This window comes from Nesoenas mayeri, assembly GCF_963082525.1.
Source record: "Nesoenas mayeri genome assembly, chromosome: 10".
Classification (NCBI taxonomy): Eukaryota; Metazoa; Chordata; class Aves; order Columbiformes; family Columbidae; genus Nesoenas; species Nesoenas mayeri.
The window spans coordinates 15,773,593-15,793,852 of record NC_137560.1 but is presented as its reverse complement, the minus strand read 5'-3'; the positions used below and the strand labels follow the sequence as shown (position 1 = coordinate 15,793,852).

General features: G+C 38.0%; 1 protein-coding gene across 1 annotated transcript in view; it reads left to right on the top strand.

Annotated features, from left to right (window-relative positions):
• Positions 1-20,260, top strand: part of TAFA1 (TAFA chemokine like family member 1) — a gene marked incomplete at both ends in the record, with an annotated part of 214,536 nt that overhangs the window by 151,279 nt on the left and 42,997 nt on the right. Inside the window, one exon of the mRNA XM_080350534.1 lies at positions 19,525-19,665. Within this exon, the coding sequence (XP_080206660.1) occupies positions 19,525-19,665 (141 nt within the window). The remainder of the gene's footprint in view (positions 1-19,524; positions 19,666-20,260) is intronic.

Below are 20,260 nucleotides of genomic sequence, written 5' to 3'. Positions count from 1 at the left end.
AATACGTTAAATATGTGGGATCTGTGATGTACCGGTAGTACCAGGGACATAAAATAATATGGATATTTTGCTGGATCATTGGAACATCATGACTACATAGGATGAAAACTTCTTCCAAAGGAATAGGAGCTCTTATTCCACAGGATATGAGTGTGTAAGCAAGCTATATTGTAGTTGTCCCATTTTGGGTCTTCTTTAATATTCCTTTGAAGCCCCTTTGTGTTGGATCTGTCATAATGAGTACAGAACAGGTGATGGACAACTGTTCTGATCTAGTTTGGCAGTATTTATGTTCCAGGTTTGTACACCTTTAAGGCCCATTTAGCAGTGAATCTGGGACACTGAGGATTTCTCAGGTGCATGTGAGATTCATCTTTAGCTTGAAGCCCAAGCACAAAGAAGTTTTTGGGAGGGGAGTGGCTAGCAACAGAAATCAAAGAATTGGGGGAGATTTTAGGGGAACGTACATGACAACTTTGACATTTCCTTCCTTGTTCTGTCCTCTAGCAGTGACTGTGGACAAGGCTTCACAATGCAGGCTGTCAGATGATGAATGAAATAAATAAAACTTTGAGTGTGTAATTCTGATGGCTTTTCATAGCACAAGTCTTCTTTTGAGAGAGCACATCAAAACTGATATAGTTTGAGTACAAAGAAAATACAGGAGATGGAAGCGTGAAGGAGATTGGCCCTGAATAAGAACAGAAATTATGGAAACGCAAGACCTGAAGGGATATGAAATTCCCAATATGTGATTTATGTTAGGAATACATGTCCTAAATAAACTTGATAACACTTTGTAGTGGGTTGCTATTTTCAGTAGACTAGAAGAATGACCTCTGGGACATCGAGACCATCTCTGGGAATACAAAAACAACCTTACTGAGTCAGGCAAGGAATCCAGTATCTTGTCTCCAGTAGAAATCACAGCACAAACTAAGGCATGGTACAGGAGTGATAAATACGGAGAGTTTCCCCCTCGACCTTCCCAGTTTTCAATAGTTTGTGACTCAATGTTTACTAAACACAATCTCTAAATGAGTTTTCTCCCATTTGCTTGTCTAACCACTTCATGAACTCATGGAAAACTTTCAGTTCATGTGCCTTGTCTGAGAAAGTCTCTGTTATTTGTCTGAACCTTCAACTGCATATTCTGTCATAACTCCTGGATTTGGTACTAGAAGGCATGGAGAAAATTCGTATTTCCCTGACATTTAGCATTACCCTGATTACACATAATTTCAAACCACTCCTCTTGTTCATAACCCCTAATAATTGTCTTTTCTAGAAAGTCACTCTTATTTTAGTTAGAAACATTTGAATTTTGTTCATAACTAATATTAGTCACCACCAGTTTACTTTTTACAGTTGGTCGAACCTAATCTTCTCATATGGAGCTTTGGGGATTGTGTCAATGAGCCGCAGTTAACTTTTTGTCCTCTTTTATTCACTTTGCATTATTATTTACTGAGTTTTGTTAACAAATGTTTATTTATTATTTTATTATTAAGCTTGTGTTTCTGGTTGCACTCACACTAAAGCCACCTTCTACCACGAAGCAGTAAGTGAGGCTATGATGGACATCGTGGCTTGATAACCAGGTTAATGAAGCCTAATAGAGGGCTTCCAAAAATCTGCTGTGGCAGCCAGTAAGTAGACCTTGCTATCTTATGGGACTGATACAAAGAGCAGTGGATGATACTTCTCAGCAAGTAATCTTAATGAGATGGCATCTGCTACTTTGTGAAGTGAATGGAGTTTTCTTAGGACACTATTCCATTCCTACCCAAAAGAATTTGGCTGATGCTGGAGATTTTATTTCGTCCCTTGCCATTGACATTTGTAATCTTTCACCTTTTGAAAAGATGATTGCCATCAGCTTTTGCCAAGTGACTTTTCTCTTTCCCTCTCTCTCAATTTTTGGTGGTTTTTTTGTCTTTTTTTTTTTTTGCATGTGTTTTGTTTGTTTGTTTGGGGGGTTTTGTTTGTTTGGTTTGGTTTTTGTTTGTTTGTTTGTTTGTTTTGTCAACAACTAAAAGTATCTGGAGTGTTTAGCTTAAACATACACTTTAACTAAGCCTGTATTTCATCAAGAAATTTCAGTGCAGTTTTACACTTTCCTTTTTTGCTTTGTTCTGATGCCCAAGTGCTTACCTTCTTGGATCAGAAATAAACCCATAAAACCAAGAGCAGTTGGCTGGAAAGCCCGTATGTTAGACAACTGGCCAGAAGGGAGCAGAGCTATCATCAGTCCGTCATGCTGGTGACCACCTGATGAAATTCACAGCACGATTAAAAAAATTTCTGACCAAGTGAGGGTCAGTGAGTGAGCATCAACAGCTGAGAGCTTGTTTATTTAGGGCATTGATCAGGGCATATTTTCAATCATCTTAAATATCATCCCTTTTGAAGCAGTCACAGTTAGTAATTTATTTAGGACACAAAACCTCTAACATAAACAAGGATTAATCTTGGAAGGGAACTAACAGAGACAACAGCTTTGTGCCATTTCTTTTGTTTGTATAATTAATGTTCAACATTAAGTGTTCACTGGGCTGATACATGCATGGTACCAGCAAAGTAAATTCATTCAAATGCAAACAGTTTCTCTTGTGTTGTTTTTAGAACTATATGGTACATTTATTCAGCTCCCTGGTAATACTTTAAAAGCTAATTACTTTGAAAAGTAAACAAGTATGCAAATATATATCAGGAAGTGCCAATTGGTTGATTTTGAGGTTTTGGGTTGAAAGAGCCCAAGAGGAGGGAACCATGAGTTTGCTGAATTACTGACAGTGCTGTATTTTCTATTTTCTATTGTAGCTCTCTGCAGGAGTTTTTTTCTATTGTCAGTCTCTACAATACTTTCTTTGTCCAACCTACTTTAAAAAGAATTTGCATCAATGCTTCAAGATCGTACAAATTTTCTGCTGAAACAAGTCAACAAAGTATTGATAATGGGGAGGAGACCACAAGTGCCCAGGAGATTTGATCTTTTCGGAAAGCAGCAAGCAGTGGAATATTTATGCACAAACTTAACAGATCTCACAAATAGCTTGCCTACATTGGCTGGGGATGATAGGCTTTTGATTGCTGCAATGAAAACATAAATGAACAAAGCAGAGAAGGAGAATAGAAAATTTGGGGCAGCTGTGTCCCATTGTGCTTTTTCCCAGCCCAGGTTTCTCTTCTGTTGTGCACTGAGCTGAAACATTGTGAGATTAAGGGTTCCCTCCCTGACTCTGCATCTGCTGCAGCTCAAGACCAGGAGCTCAGGGGCTCAAATGTTACAAGCCCATGCACTTTCTGCTCCATGTTCTCTACTCTGACACCATTATCTTAGATGTAAACAGTTAGGTACAGAGATTTGCACTGCGTTGCTTGGTAGTAGTGCTAGACACCTTAGTATTCAACTGTGCCAGTGAAACATCTACACCTAGGTGCTCTCACCCATTTTGTCTGAGTGGAAGAGACCATGTGCTCATTTTTCCTCCTTGCAAGTCATCATTAGGAGCATGGGAACCACAGGTGTTCGTGGATGTCCCACTGGCGGTACTCTGTGAGGCTGTTCTCTGAGCATAAGCAGCGAGCAGCAGGACAAAGTTTAAGCCTTTCAGACCTAGCCAACACCTTATATTTTTTCAATGATAAAACTATACATATAATGCTTAGGTATGAACTGGACAATGTCCAGGAACTGCTCAAAGGCAGATTATAATAATTCATTACCTTGATATAAGGAAGCTTCTGGTTCATGTTTTTAAGGGAGCAGTCAGATTATTCAAAACCTGTGCCCAGCAGCCTCAGCATCTTCTGACATGACAGTTATTCAGGACCTGGTGCTATTGCACTGAGGTAGAAAATTTCTCAAAAGACCAACTGCTGGTCTGAGAAAGTCCTACTATTAGATTTCTGTTCCAGAACCATTAGTTCACTAGTCTGCTTCTCAGTATCATCCTGTGCCTGCAGAACAGTCCCTTAAAATTCCAGTTCCAGTATGGCTGAATATTACTTATTGATGCAAAAAGAGGTATCTGATCCTGAAAGTATTAACATCTATATTCAGATGTTGAAGAGGTGATTTGTCTCACAGAGAGAATTATGCTTTCTAAATAAAAGAAGGGTTACTATGTATGAGACAGTGAGGTGATGATCACAATATCAAAGAAGGAGATGGAATGAACTTTCTGATTATTTTAGTAGCTTACTTGCTTGATAGAGTGTGAAAATTATTGTAATTTATTTAGATGAAATTTGTGTAAGCAAAAGTATTTTTCTAGATACGCAAATTTCTCAGAAAAAATATTTTTTAGCTGTTTTCTGTGGATGTTTTTTCTGGTGATTGAAATAAGACCCACGTCCTAAAGCTATTATTGTAGCAACATGGATTTTCTGGCTGCATTACTTGTTCACAGATGGTTAGCCTTTGACATGGCAATGAGATTGTTCACTTCTGCAAGATGTTAGCACAGATCAATAAGAAAACTGTCTTACAGAGAGAACACCTGTTTGTCAACCAAGCCTGCCTTAAAGGTATTTCTGATATTACATTTTTGTTTGCTCAGTGGAAAGGCAGTTGTTTCACTGGCTGCAGGGCTGAATTCCCTCTTTGTTAGTGTGCAGCTTGATAGTGGTAAGGAGAATATTCCCTTTGGAAAAAGAAGGAAACCCACATCTTTGCAGTGCTGGATAGGCAGGATGGGCTTAAAAATCTGTTCCCCTTATTCCATTTTAGGCCACAGAGGCATTGGAAGTGTTAGTTTAGTTTTTTCCCAAGCAAAAATCAATTTCATTGTCACATTCTGGTTTTAAAATAAATATTTGGTGTCTGCTCTATCCAGGTTGTGGCTCATAATAAACAGAGCCTCTACATATTTACCAGTAATACTAAAATATGTGTTATAACAGATGTCACTGAAGTCCAAGACTCATAATAAAAAGGATCAGAAACATTTGAAGGCCCAGGAAATAATGCGAGTGAAACTAGAAAATTGTAAACTAATATATCTGGGGAAAAGAAGTATTCAAGTATTAATGCTGGAAAATTGTTAGCTGCTACAGTAGGGATGAAAAAAATAGGAAAGTGATGGCATTTTCTCAAAAAGCAGGAGGTAATAGTCTCTTTCCTTGTTGAGAACACTGCTGGAAAGCACAGAGCCCCATTTCAATTAGATACGGCATTCCTTTTCCACTCTCAGACTGTTGGCTAGATTTTCTATTACATAGCATCTGTCTCTGTTTCTATCTATCCCTTGTTTTTAATTCCTTGTCTATCTCCATAGTGCCTATGTGCCTGAGCAGTAGTAGATAACTGCTTGTGTATCTGGTAGTTTATACACTGATGCACAAATATTTTTGAAATTTTATTAACTCATGTTGGTTGTCCATGTTTTAGTTAACTCTGCTGAAGAGCAGGCTGGAGATAAATGCTGGGTTGGGAAAAAAGAGTAGATTTCCCCTCTTAAATGGAAATAATAATACATATCAACTTAAGAATGCAGAATTTTTATCACTGTTAGTGAAAATGTTATTGTTATATAGTGGAATCTTAAAAACATCTGTACCAGTGATGTCAATGATGCAGAGAAGAGCTATAGGCATAATTAAGGTGATGGAGGCAAGCTTATGAAGAAAGATGAAGAGAAGCAGCAAATGCACAGCTTGGTTTAGTGGTGATAATGATGATGGGGGATGTGGTGACCATCTGAAACGTTTCTGACATCTGTAGACATAGAACAGGGAATAGTTGTGTTCAGTTGGTCATAGCATTACAATTAGCGTTAATGAGGAAAACTGAGCAAAAGAAAACACAGAACATTTTTTTGCTGTTCAGCCCAATGGTAGATCACATTAAATGCTAAAATAGTATCTTCAAAGGATCCCCTGTTGTACCAGGAGAAGCCAAATTGCTTAAATAATGTGAAAATAAATTGACCAAGATGCTCATGAGTGTGCAGAGGGAAACATTTTGATACTGGGAAAGGACTGGGCAAGATGACCTCTTCTGCTTCTAATTTCCAACACACTATTAGAAAGAGTTAGCAGAGATGGCCTATATCTAGTTTGCAGGAATTTCCTTAATAAAATAAAATTAAATTAAATTAAATTAAAAAAAGAAAAAAAATTATATTTTTATATATATATATCTCCAAAATTATAAAAACTTCCAAGATAGGAAATTTAGGTAGCTGAACTGAGGGTTCAGAGCCTTAGGGTAGTTTCTCTGTTGGGGCTCACTAGGAGCTGCACACTCTGGTTGCACATGAACCCCATGAGATAGGAGTTAAACCTGAGCTATCTGAAGTAAAACATTTGGGGTTGAATTACATGATGTTTTCCCAACTAGCTCACAAGCGGACAAAGCTGGGCATGCATCAGGACAACTCTAAGAAGAATTGAGGGAAGGACAATCATTTGTGTATGGTGCAGCAATTGGAACAGCATCTGCAGCTGCTTTTCCTTGGGAAGTTGCAGAACATGCATAATGACACATGCTTTTTTTTTTTTTTTTTATGATTGCCTTGAAATATGTTCTTATATTCTTATTTTGGGCTAAAAGTTGATTTTTTTTTTTATTTTTTTTTTTTTTAAGTAAAATGGCAGCTTCATGATCATAAGAAATACAGTTCAAGTAATTTCCAATTTTCTTTTGTGTCTGAGCTTCAGATTTCAAGATACTTTCCCATTTTTGATGAGGATATGAGTACATCATAACATTTCTTGGCTGTAGCACTGTATAGGAAAGAAATTAGAAATCATTAGGTAAAAGTAGTTGAGTTACATGAATTATAATCTCCCCGAGACAAAGATTTTTTTCTTGAATGAAAATTTATTGATATTTGACATTTTAATTAAAAAGAAAAAAATCTGTTTAAAAAGCAATTTTAATTACAAAAAGCCTACTCCAAATTCTCAGAGACAGTGTTTGGATGAATACTGATCGTTACTAAGGGTAAACAGGAGAGAGAAAAAGAAATGCATTTTCTGTTGGGCTTCTTTGGTTCTGCTAACTATAGAACTCATTCACACTGCTACTGTTTAACTAATAAAAATAAATTAATATTAATTTCAAGCCAATGCTGTAATGTATCACGCATTGCTTTCAAAGTAGGAAATTATTTGCTCACTAGACTTCATGTAATTTCAGTCAAGTATGCAGCCCTTTTTATTCGTATTATAAGGGAACAGAGTGAACTGAATTGCACGTGTATTCAGAGAAGCAGCACAAATCTGAGCAGGAGCCAGATGATCAGTTATTAGGAGGTAGTACTGCATTGTGTAGTTCACCAAGAGCTGAGAGAGACGAGAAAGAAATTGTCAAAGAAAGAAACATTCAATACAGTTACAAAAAAGGTAAAAATAGAGAGAGAGAGGAACCAGAATAAATCATGGTTAGAATTGTACACCGAGAGCTGGAGCAGAAAGACTGAGCAAATCAAGGTGACAGGAAATAAAATGTTTCTCATCAACAGAAACAGGGAGGAGAAAGACATCAAAACATGGAGACTCATGCAAAAAAATTGCAACTCGGGATAGCGACTATGGGAAAATGTAGGGGAAAGGAGGTTTAGGGAATGTTTGATGTAATTTGGAGAAAGAGAAAATCAGTCAGACTTTTTTGAGATGAATGCCATGGAAATAAAACACAAGAAAATAAGAGGAACTAAAAGTTCATGAAATAAAATATTGCCACTGTCCTCTTCCTTAAAATTTTGGCGAGCAGTTGGTAACCATCCTTCCACTAAGGCTTCCCATAGAAGTGGCCACAATGAAGAGTTAAATTTTGAGAAGAGTAATGTCTGAATCACATGTCATCCTCTGTTTCCCTCTCTCTTCCTTGGATGTAGTTTGGTTCTGACCAGTAGTAAAACAGCTTAATCATTCCTAGGTCTGGATGAAATAGATTATTTTGAGAGATAATTTTTTAATCCGTTAATTTGTAACCACAGTATAGCAGTCTGAAAATTAAAATATTGCTGTTCTCACATCCAGTCTGTAACATTTACTGAAGTGTTCGACAGTGCTTGAAGCTAAATAAGGTTCAGTAATGAGTCTTCTATAAATTCCTTAGGCTCAGGTTCTTCTGCTATGGATAATGTATGCAGTGTAAAATGCTTCCCATGCAAAAACAACTGATTGCTTCTCTTCCTTTGATTCCATCCTCTGTCCTTCTATACTATTGTGCAGTCAGTTCCTGGCAAGGTATAATTTTCTGCTCAAATATAGGACCAGATGCTGATGGTCACAGTGTGAATGACTCCAGGAATATATGGGGTGGGATAAGATGCACGCTTGTTCACTGAAAAATGACTGAGAAATTATTTCTTAACATTGCTTGGCTGTAGCAGAGCACAGAATTTACTGCTGCTGCTCATGGCACACAGCACCTGTACAGTGACATTTTCATTACATATGCTGTAACTCACGGTCCTTTGTTTTCCTTTTTGTGGATTTTGTAACACATGGTCAAACCCATTGAGGAAAATGTTACTGCCACCATAGCAAGACAGCCCATCTGTAAGAGCTTCCATTCAAAACATGTTCGCTTTGATCCCACCCTAACGTCTCTGTTTTATATATTGGCCAAATTCTTTTAGTCCTGTTCCTCCTTGTTATTTTGTTTATTGCCATTCTTTGGAAGATTAATGCAACTTCTGCACTGGGTATAATTCTCAATATCAGTCTGTCTATATTATCTCTGCAATCCTAGCTCTTCATCACTGCACATTCTTTATGGATCACATTACTTTTACCATCCCTTATCTAACTACTTCATAAAAACCACCTCACACATCTATAAAACATGACAAGAGCATTACCATGAACTATGTTACTCTATTCAGTAAACACATCATAGACTCTCCATAGGCTGATCACCCTAGTGGATAAAGATATCTGGGGACAAATTTATCTGCAGCAATCATATCAAAAGATAAACTGTATAGAACAGCATTGTTCTGCATTTCCACAAGAGTTTAAGATCCCTGCATCATTTTGTCTCAACTGAAAGCCTGGGTTTTAAAATTGGTTATTGCTGATCTTCTTTGTTATCAGTAGATTTATTTAATTAACATTTAACAGAAATCCTAAACATGTGAGGTTTTCTTGTATCATCTGAAACAATAAAGGATATGTTATGAGCACAATAAGCAACTTTGGGTCTCTTTAGAGGTTGATGGGAAAGGTAATATAGTTTTCCAATTTGGAGAGTAGATTGAAGATAAAGGCATTTAATAAAAGGATTAGGTAGTTTTAGACATCTGGAAACATCAAGGTGCTCAGGCAAAGCCTGTTGGGCAAGAGCAAGACTCTGTCAGGACGAAACAGCACTCACACAGTTGACACAGAATAATTTCTAAATCCTTTCTTAGTGACTACTTCTCATGCACACTTCTATATTCATTTCTCATCAGCAGCTATGGCTAAATCACATATTTCTTATCAGTCTGATTATTTCACCTGAAAACAAAGTTATCTTTCTTCCATTGTGTGCCTTTTCTAAGACTCATACTAACTTAACCATTCTTTGGATGCCTTTTGCTGGCAGAAGTTAGAACAACAACATTTTGAGGCCCCAAGAACAATATTCTGTGGTTCTCCCAAATTTTGTACTTAGGACATTTTCAGGCCTAATTGCAATTGGTATTTTTGCTGTCGTCTGGCAAGAAACCAGAGATGCCAATATTGAAAATGTTTGTTTCTGTTTAACAGCAGAAATGTTCATTTCTCCACAGCTTTGTTACCTAGAGAATTTGTTCTTGGAAAGAATTGTGCAGCTGCAAAGCAATGATCAGAATAGCACAGTAGGTCTTTTTAATCTCTGGTTTTATCTCACTGCCTGTAGTTTAAGTTATAGGAGAAGCACTGCTTCAAGGCAGGCATATTACATCTATTTTGCCCAAACTGTTTTATTTTATCCTCTCTGACAAATTAAATATTAAATGTTCCAAACCACCCAAGTGACTAAGGGCAAGATTTTTTAAAAGTTTCTTCTAGATTTTATGCTCAGCCTTACTAGGCCTACATCATTTAGACCAAGGAGTCCCATTTACAAGTGATATAGACCTTTAGGAGAGTCATAACTCACTGAAAATCAATGAAACTTAGGTTCATAATGCCTATTACTTTTTGATATGGAGCTTAAGTTATTTCTCAGAAATAACATTCTTCTATTTCTGCATTTTCAAAGTCTTTTCTCTTCATATACATCCACTCGAAGGTTCTTAGGGAGCTGGTGGGTGTGCTCACTAAAGCACTTTCAATCATTTGTCAGCAGTCCTGGCTAACTGGGAAGGTCCTGGTTGACTGGAGGTTGGCAAATGTGATGCCCATCTAGGAAGGTCTGTAAGGAGGATCTAGGGAATTACTGGGTTGTCAGTCTGATCTTGGTGCCAGGGAAGGTCATGTAACAGTTTGTCTTGAGTGCCATCACATTTCACATACAGGACAACCAGGTGATCAGGACCAGTCAGCATGGGTTTATGAAAGGCAGGTCCTGCTTGACTAACCTGATCTCCTTCTACGACAAGTCAACCCACCCAGTGGATGAAGGAAAGGCTGTGGATATTGTGTACCTAGGCTTTAGTAAAGCCTTTCACACCGTTTCCCACAACGTTCTTCCAGAGAAAATGGCTGCTTATGGGTTGGATGGGCATACTCTTCACTGGGTAAAGAACTGGCTGAATGTCCAGGCCAAAAGAGTTGTGGTGAACGGAGTCAAATCTAATTGGTGGACAGTCACAAGTGGTGTTCCCCAGGGCTTCGTATTGGGGCCAATTCTGTTTAATACCTTTATCAACAATCTGAACAAGGGGATTGAGTGCACCCTCAGTAAGTTTCCCAACAACGCCAAGTTGGGTGGGACTGCTGATCTGCTTGAGGGTAGGAAGGCTCTACAGAGGAATCTGGACCAGCTGGATCGATGGATTGAGGCCAATTGTAAAAAGTTCAACAAGACCAAGTGCCAGGTCCTGCACTTGTGTCACAAGAACCCCATGCAATACTACAGGCTTGTGGAAGAGTGGCTGGAAAGTTGCCCAGTGGAAAAGAACCTGGAGGTGTTGGTCAAAAGCAGCTGAATATAAGCCAGCAGTGTGCCCAGGTGGCCAAGAAAGCCAACAGCATCCTGGCTTGATCAGCAATAGTGTGGCCAGCAGGACCAGGGCAGTGATCCTCTGCTTGTACTCAGCACTCCTGAGACTGCACCTCAAACTCTGTGTTCAGTTTTGGGCCCCTCACTACAGGAAAGACCTTGAGGTGCTGGAGCGAGTTCAGAGAAGGGCAACAAAGCCGATGAAGGGTCTGGAGCACACATCTTATGAGGAGTGGCTGAGGTAGCTGAGGTTGTTTAGTCTGGATAAAAGGAGGTCGAGGGGAGACCTTCTCATGGTCTACAACTACTTGAAAGGAAGTTGTGGCATGGAGGGTGTTGGTCTCTTGTCCCAAGCAGCAAGTGATAGGATGAGAGGAAACAGCCTCAAGTTGTGCCAGGAGAGATTTAGATTGGATATTAGGAAAATTTTCTTCTCGAGAAGGGTTGTTAAGCACTGGAACAGGTTGCCCAGGAAAGCTGTTGAGTCACCATCCCTGGAGTTATTTTAAAGATGTGAAGAAGTGGTGCTTTGGGGCATGGTTTAGTGGTGGACTTGACAGTGTGCTGTTAATGGTTGGACTTGATGATCTTAAAGGTCTTTTCCAACCAAAACTATTCTATGGTCCTATGATCTCTTAATGGCATTCTAGAACTGTAAATCCCACCAAAACTTCTAATTTCTAACCTTCATTTCTCAAAGTGGCTGTAAGTTGATCTCTCTTTAAAGTAAAAAAATCTCATTAAAAGACTGAAGATCCCCACTATAAGAACATTGGATTCTTGGCTGCCTCATGAGTTACATATCTGCTTTTTGTAGTTCATCAATACAAGAATGCTAATAGTACTTATTACAATTCACTTTCAATAGTCCCTGTGACAAAAAAGCAATCAAACGTATGGGGTATGTGTATGGTCCTCTGCAGGCAGCTCTGCCTGATTGCTTTCACTCTGCTGTTTATCAGGGACAGCATACACACACAATAGGTGGGATTTTCTCATAAGCTGTCATTTTTTGTGTATATGTATAGTGTATGTGTGCATACAAAATCATAATTAAAACTACCCATAGCTCTTCTCCCCTAATCGTTAGAAGCAAATTCCTCATCAGCATTCCTCTCCAGCCCCTTTTGCCCTGTTGTCCTTTTGAATACTCCAGCTGACACTGGTTATTGCACTGCCATTTGAGATGCAATGTGCCAGAGGCAGTAGCTGCTTAGAATATTGCCTTGTTTTTCTGGATACCATTTTTCCTTTGATTCATCTTTAAGAATTTTTTTTAAATATGCATAAGAATAAGGTCCTGTGCAAATTTCTCAGGAGATCAATTTGCAAGGCTCTTTAGTAGAAAGACCTATTCTCTAGTGTGTATATTGGTTTGATATGGAAATCTATAAGCCTGCCCTAGATCCACCCACATCTCATGTAGTGGTGCGCTCTGGGTTTTCTGTGTGAATTCAAGAGCAGAATCTGTGCCATTTCTTCTTTACAAAAAATACTTATTTTTACTTTCTGTGAATAAACCAGTTTTTGAGAATCAGAGTCTATTCTGGATGTAAGTATAAGAATCTGTAAATCTCTCAGATAAAAACCTCCTGTGGCTGATGGCAGAGAGCATTAGTAGAAAATTGTAAAAGACTACAGATCCATGTGCTAATTAGAGCTTTCCATATCCCTGATTCCCCTATTATACTGAATGGGAAATAAAATACAAATGAAAAAAATGAAAGAATTGGTATTCAAATGAAATATTAACATTCAGATGAACAAAATATTTTTAAGGTATTATTTTCCTCTAGAAATTCTTTTATTATGTATTTCTGTAAAAAAGTTTGATTTCATGGAAATGAAATTTTCTGTCGAAATCACTTTTAGAAAATTAGCTTATAGCAGTGTAAATAACTAGAGATGCCTCTGCTAAAGCACATTGTCCCTCTTAAATTTGAATTCTGACTCCAGAATCTATCAAAACTTTGGCTTAGTCTGAAACTAAATTTCAGCTGTAGCTGACCTGCTTTGTCTAGCAGTTCTTCTCCAACACAAACCAAGACAATAACATTCCTGGTCTTACTGGAAACAGGGTCTTTGTATTGGTGACATAGGAATAGGGGCCTGCACTGGACCGGGTTATTGCACCACCCACCAGGAAAGAGTCCCGTGGACTCCACGAGTTCTCTTTTAAGTGACCTAAACATCAAAAGAAGCTCAGTAGGAGTTCAAAATAAACCACAAGGTGCAAATCTACAGGAAACCCAAGTTTTGCTAGCTAAACTCCTCATGGAACTAGTTGTTCTGGTCTTTTGTAAACATTATTTAGAGGAGGTTCCCTGTGTCTCCAGAAGCCTTCTATAGCAACAAGATTTGAGAAAGTAGTATCCCAACCTTAAACTTAATGACCCACTGCAGGAGTTGCTTATGTTGCTGCAGTTGCAGTGAAAATACTGAATATTAATGAACATATAAGTTTAGGGAACAGACCACTGCAGTCTGTTCTGGCACACTGGGCAAAAGAAATCCAGTATATAACCAGGAGGCTTGTGGAGCATGTGCAGTGTGTTACAAATTCCCATGGTGGTTATTGTTACTCAATCTATAATGAGTAAACCATGAATCTGTTTGTATCAGTTATCATAATGGTAAAGAATTAACTATGGCTTAATGCTAACTTTTTATACTTGGGTCCATTTTTTGATGGTACCTTTGTGCCACTTAAAGTTCATGGGCAAATTCAGCTATTTTGTAAATTCATTGTGACTGATGGCACTCTGGCAGTTGAGGTGCAGTTAGTCTTGGCCTTATAAAAATGAATAAAATCGCTAAGCCCCATCTGAATTCTCTGCAGCATTGTCACTCTCCCTGCACAGAAGTGCACACTCCTCTGTGTGCACAAATGCATCCTGTAGGCTTGATCCTTTTCCTTCTGGAGGGGATACAGAGTGTCAGTGAATTATATGTAAACCGAAAATTTGAGTGTAATTGTGCTGTGGCTATGAGGAGTCTTTTATTTGTTCACTTGTGAAGTGGCTCGTGGAGTAGCATGGGACTTTGTTTTTCCATCTGTTACATATTTCTGTCAGAAGCAAAAACGTTATTTTGTAAGTAACATAGAAGTAGCTTATTATTTCTTAAAGTAAAGTATAGTATTTTCCCCTGAGCACAGTGTAGTCTGTAGTTCTGGCACATTAGCTGGCATAAACATTTTGATTAAAGCTTATGAATGTATTAATTACACCTGGGAAGTTTCCAAAGCTTATTCAAACTGCAGCCCCCAAATCTGAATTCTTCTTAGCAAATGTAAAAATAGCTATCACAGGATTGTGTTTTCTTTCTCTAGGATGTTTGAATAAAGGCATGAGGTGGCAAGGGTACACATTTTTTTACCCATTAGTTCATGTAGGTACTTTTTCAGAAAGTCTTCATGTGTCTGATTAATTTTTTTACTGTCATGTCGTTAAACACTTTCTTGAAGTCTAAAGAATTTCAATTCTGTTTAAAGTTTTCTGTGATCTCCCAGGTCTAGCATCATCAGCATATACTTAAGCCTTTATCACAATAACATCACTGGGTATATGAACCCAAACAGAATGACAACACTGGAACAGAGTCTGTCTAGCTGAGACTGTATAAATAAACAGAGCTAGGAAAAACAATAATATTTCTAATGAACTCTCTGGAAATGTTGATAGAATTGGTCCATATGATTTCCTTTGCTCATATTCTCAAGGTGGGTTGCTTACGGTGCAACAGAAAACAGAATTTGACCAGCAAAGCCTATAAAGTTGTTTGGTTATCACTATTTTTTGTGAGTAACATGATCAAGTACTTACAACAACCTTCAACTGGATTAGGTTGTCTGGTGCATTGATGATGAGATAGAATCAAATGTAATAGAGGATCTGAATTCTAAAATCACTGGGTGTATGACCCCCAAAAGAAAGGCGTATCTTATCTATCAACCGTCTGTGCCTCCGCCAAAAAACCCAAGAAGTCTCACCTAAGCGGTGATTTGCTCATGCATTCATGCACACTTGCATTCATTATGACTGACCTGCCCTAGGAAAGTCCATTAAGTGGAACTCATTTCAAGCACAGATGCTCCTGAATAGCTTAATGTCTGCCTGGTGGCCAGAATAAGTGAATTCTTGATGGCCTTAGACTTCTGATCACATACATGCAGCCAAGGAGGAAATGAAAACATGTTTATCATTTTGATAAACAACATCTCTCATTGCTGCAGGATGTTCCATGTAACTCAGCAGAGTCAAATACTATTAAATTGTCATCACTGTCAAAGCGAGAACATATAAGTTTTGCTACCTGAGTCCTAGTTAATGACTTCCACAATGTATAACGCAAATCAGCACTACTGTTTGCCTTTTATATGTTTGTTTACTGATAAATTCAGGCTTGGCTAGAACACAGAGGTGAGTTATAATTTTGAAGTGCAAAATATGCTTTTATTATTACATCTCAGCTGGAGATATAAAAAACAGAGATGACTAGAAGATGGCTTTTTGGCTTCTGCCAGGCATGCACTCAGACCCTATAGATTATTAGATATTTTAAATCACAGCCACCCAGAGTAGGTTCTTACTTATGATAAAATATTTTACTCTGCTGTGTGTAAACTCAAGGTGGCTTTATAACAGAAATAAACATGAAAATAGTTTCAGGAGCTTAGTGTCCTCCAATTAGAATTAAACTATTTGCAGGAGTTGCAAACAGTTGTTCCTGTTTTACAGTAAGAATGATAGGTAATTTCTACAGTTTCGTATTTTAAGCCTATCCAGAGCAAAGACTCCCAAAAGGCTAGGAAATATGAGCAGAATCGTAACGCTACAGATAGTTGCCATATTCAACAACTCAGAGTCCTTCCCAGCAGCCAGTTCTGTCCCCCTTGCTTCAATAGGCATCCCATTTCCTTCATGCAAAGTTCATCAGCTGTTCTTACTGTCATGTCCTGCTTATGTCTGGTGTGAAGAAGATATAAGTCATGTTAGGACATTTTCATTTACCTCAGAAGCTTCTTGAAGAAGCAGCAAAGCTATTCCCAATTTACAAGTTCACATTTCATTTTTAATCTTTGGTTTTTTTTTTTCTATTTTCTTGGGGCAGGAGAGAATTTAAAACAAACAAACAAAAAAAAGGCGGTATTTTTCTTACCAGATGGATAAAACAGCCACTTCATGAAATGTAACTGTCAACAAAAGATTCAGAAGACACTTACTTAGGGGATTTTAAGACTCTTCCCTCTCCTTTTAAGACCAATGGCAATTCCCCTATTGACTTGAAAGAATTGGATGAGGTTGTTATTGTGGAAACAAAGCCAGAAGCTGCCTTAGCTCAATAGACCATAAACTTCCCCCAAAAAAGACACTTCTGTTCTTTGTGACAAGGATTTAAACTTTTGCTACACTCACAGCCTACTGGGTCAATAATTCACATTTTTTTCAGGACTCACAGCACTGTAACATTTCGCCAAGTCTTCCTGTAGTCTAGAAGCACCACTGAGAAAAAATCACTGATTCAGGAGCAGATGTCCTCAGATTTTGGTATTATGGCATTTCTTTGTGCCCTCTCCTGTTCCCTCTCTCCTCCAAAAAAGAGAAAGTTGGGAAAAAAATGCAGAATGAAGAGATACTTCGCATACACATCTGAACATGTTAAAATGTTTTCAGTGGAAACTGAAGACTGGTTCATGTTCCTCTACCTGCTCTAACTTCTTCATTTGTACAGCTGAAATAGAGATTTAAGTTGAATGTGTATCCCTCCCCAGTGTATTTGTGGTATATGTATTTGTCTGACTAAAGTAATGAGGAGTGTGTTTTTTCATTTATGTGTTTTCCTACTATCACTGTGGATATTTGCATTTGTCTGAGTTCCACTGTCTATTCCCATTTCATATATGGCTTTTAAAAAGTCTAACATGTATATGCATGGTTGCTAAAATATATACTGGGTGTGTAACATGCATAACTTTCTCCATGTGAGATGGATTTTTTCTTCTGTGTCAGAACTGGGAAGGGTCTTTTATTGTTATTATTCTTATTAGTCACATTACAGTTATAGTCCATGCAGATAAAAGTTCCAATTAATATACTTAACTGTCTAGTGGTAAAAAAAGTGTTTTTTCATTGCTGTTAGTGTTTCGTTATGTTTTGCCATTCCTAAATAACTATACACTTTGAGTTAAATTCTTTATTACTGCAGCAACTTGAGCTTGCACATAACAATTAAAGGTGTTATAAAGCTCATACACCACAACCCATTATTTGGAATAGATAACTAAGCAAGACTATGTCATATGGTTATTAGTACTCATACAGCAAATTAATAGAGAAAATTAAGCATTTAGCTTATTCACAGATATTTACCACACAGTCTATGTAGTCTAAATTTAGAAATGCTTAATACTGTGTACATTATCTTTACTGTTGCGGTTGCAATCAATAAAATCACAAATCTTTCTTCTCTTAGGATATACCCATAAGATGAATTAAACCAATTAGAATCTTTTCATTGCTTTCAATATGATTTTGATGGGACAACATGGAGTTTACCTGAAGAATTACTTCATAGAAAAATACAAGTATTTGGGGCTGAGTTGATTGTCACAATTCCTCTTACTTCTAAGAGACACTTAAAAGACCGTTTGTCAGATGATGGGTTTCTGAATTGTTGCTCTTTCATGGCACCTATTGGCTTTCAAAAAGCTTGTGTCAGCAGGCCAAATGCACCTAATAACTAATACATCTAGCAGAATTTTTCTCCTGATGAGTTAAATATTTACTGCAGTGTTAGTCTTGTTTCATGCTTGCAAACTCATCAATGCTTAACCCCATGACCAGGCAACCTAAGCCCATTTATCCTAATGGACATTCACAGGCTTTCATCCACTGACTCACCCTGGAAGGTCAATGGTTTTAAAATTTAATATTATAAAACATTACCACACTTTGTGGCATCGCTGTTCATTCATAGTTGTGATGAATGTGTAATACTATGAGTACACCTGATAGCACACCACCATATGACCCTAACTATATATGTTCAAGGGAGATTCCTCCCTGACCATCTACCCCAGGGCTTGGCTACAGAAATACCACATTTGTAGACTTACCAGGTAACAGGACTTACTCCTGAGCAGGGAGATGCTACTGGACTGACCAACCTCTTCCAAAATCCCTCTGTTCACAGACAGACATGGATCAGCATCTCCAAACTGCTTATTCTCCTACCTGGCTGCAGGGTTACTGTAGTGTTCAGAAGCTCCCAAAGTTGTTTCAAAAAGCCTGAAAACCAAAGATAGGAATAGTGCTTTTTATGCTATAATAAAAGCAATGTACAGTTAGCATTTCATAGTGGCATAAAGTAATAATGCTTTTCTATAATAGCAAGCCTTCTTACACATCCTGCTCTTTAGTAGGCTGTACACAATGTTTTGAACTAAGTTTAAACAAATCCTGCCAAATTTATGCTGCAATTTCATAAAGTAGCCAAATATCTGTGGGGAACAGACTGGTGCTGTTAAATACTCGGTGATTATGAGCTAAATAGAATCTGAACTGAGGAAGTGAGAAATTACTTGGGCAGTGCATTAGCCCACTGTGGTGTCTCATCTCCTTGCACTGCATTGCTGAAGTGAAGGGGAATAATACACTTGATGCTTCGTTTCTGTACATAACATATGCCACAAACACCAAGTATTCATAAACCCTAAGCCACTGTCTGTCTGTCAATCACTCCTTTGTGTTCTCCACCTAATCAAACTATTGCAAGTGTTCATAAAGAACAATTAGGGAGAAGACTAATTAAGCCTGGTGGTCTTGCACACAAAGGGAAGGTTTCCTGCCCTTAAAACTGCCAATTTAGTGAGTGGGGTAGCAAAGGCAAGTGCTGCTGGACCATCCTGTAATTTGAAGAGGCTGATTGTCACTCCCTAAGGGCTGAATACTAGCATAGAATCAAAGATTTGGAGAAAAAGCTTATTTATAGATGGATTCCCTTAGTCCTCGTCCTTGTGCAAGAGAATATTTGGAGGAAGAGGTCTCCAATATTACAAGCATAAAATCAGCCAACAGTTGTTGCACATTTTTTGCAGTGTGTTACCTATGTTTCTTCAGGGCCAGATCATGACACAGTCATTTTTCAGGCCAAAAATTCTGCTGACATCAGAGAAGCTTCTAATATAAGATGGGCAAGCTATATCTACTGTACAGGGACGTTTATCTGCATTTCCTATTAAAACTGAAGTACAGCAGCACCTGGCTTAGTCAGGAGCACACGCAATGGGAGAAATAATGCTGTAATCCCACCTGTACAGACGTACTGACAGGAGCATGCCTGGGTGCTTTGACTAGCTACTGCTGCTCTTCCTAATCAGAGTGTCAATGTTCTCTTTCTCATTTTTTTTCTTTCTTCTTTCTTTTTGCCAGAAGGAGGAACGTGTGAAGTTATAGCAGCACACAGATGCTGTAATAAGAATCGAATTGAAGAAAGATCACAAACAGTAAAATGTTCCTGTCTACCTGGGAAAGTGGCTGGGACTACAAGAAACAGACCTTCTTGTGTTGATGGCAAGTAGCTCCTCCTGTATATATGTCTCTGTTTGTGTATCATCCGGTAAATAGCTTTAAATCTATAGATTATGCATAGGAACTTTGTTGTATTCTCTGTTTAACAAAACAGAAAAGTCTATAACCAGAAGAATGCATTTACACCGTGTCGCCTGGTACTTTAGTGCATTAATCTTTGCACGTGGGTCACATTCAGATTTACTCACAAAAATGAGAGTACAGCATTCAGTACAGGATAAGTATAACAGATTCTGTGGTAATATCAAGCTCTTAATAAATAACAGGACAACATTTTCTTTGAGTCACTTCACAGGGTCCCCCATTTGCCAAATTAGTTTTAATTAATAAATATTTCAAAGGACAGTGGCGATTCATTTTGATTTGATTAGCCATTTCAAAAGTCAGTGGCAAAAAAATACAAGTAAATGAATCCTGATAAAAAGATTAAAAGATGAATCTTTGTCTCTTGAAATCACTGGTATTGTTTCTTGTCATGGGCATTTATTTGCTGAAGGAAAACTACCGTGTTATTTGTGTCTGGGTTTCATATCAGGTCTAGTTCCACAGGGTGTGTTTCTCTCTGGGGCTCCCCTGC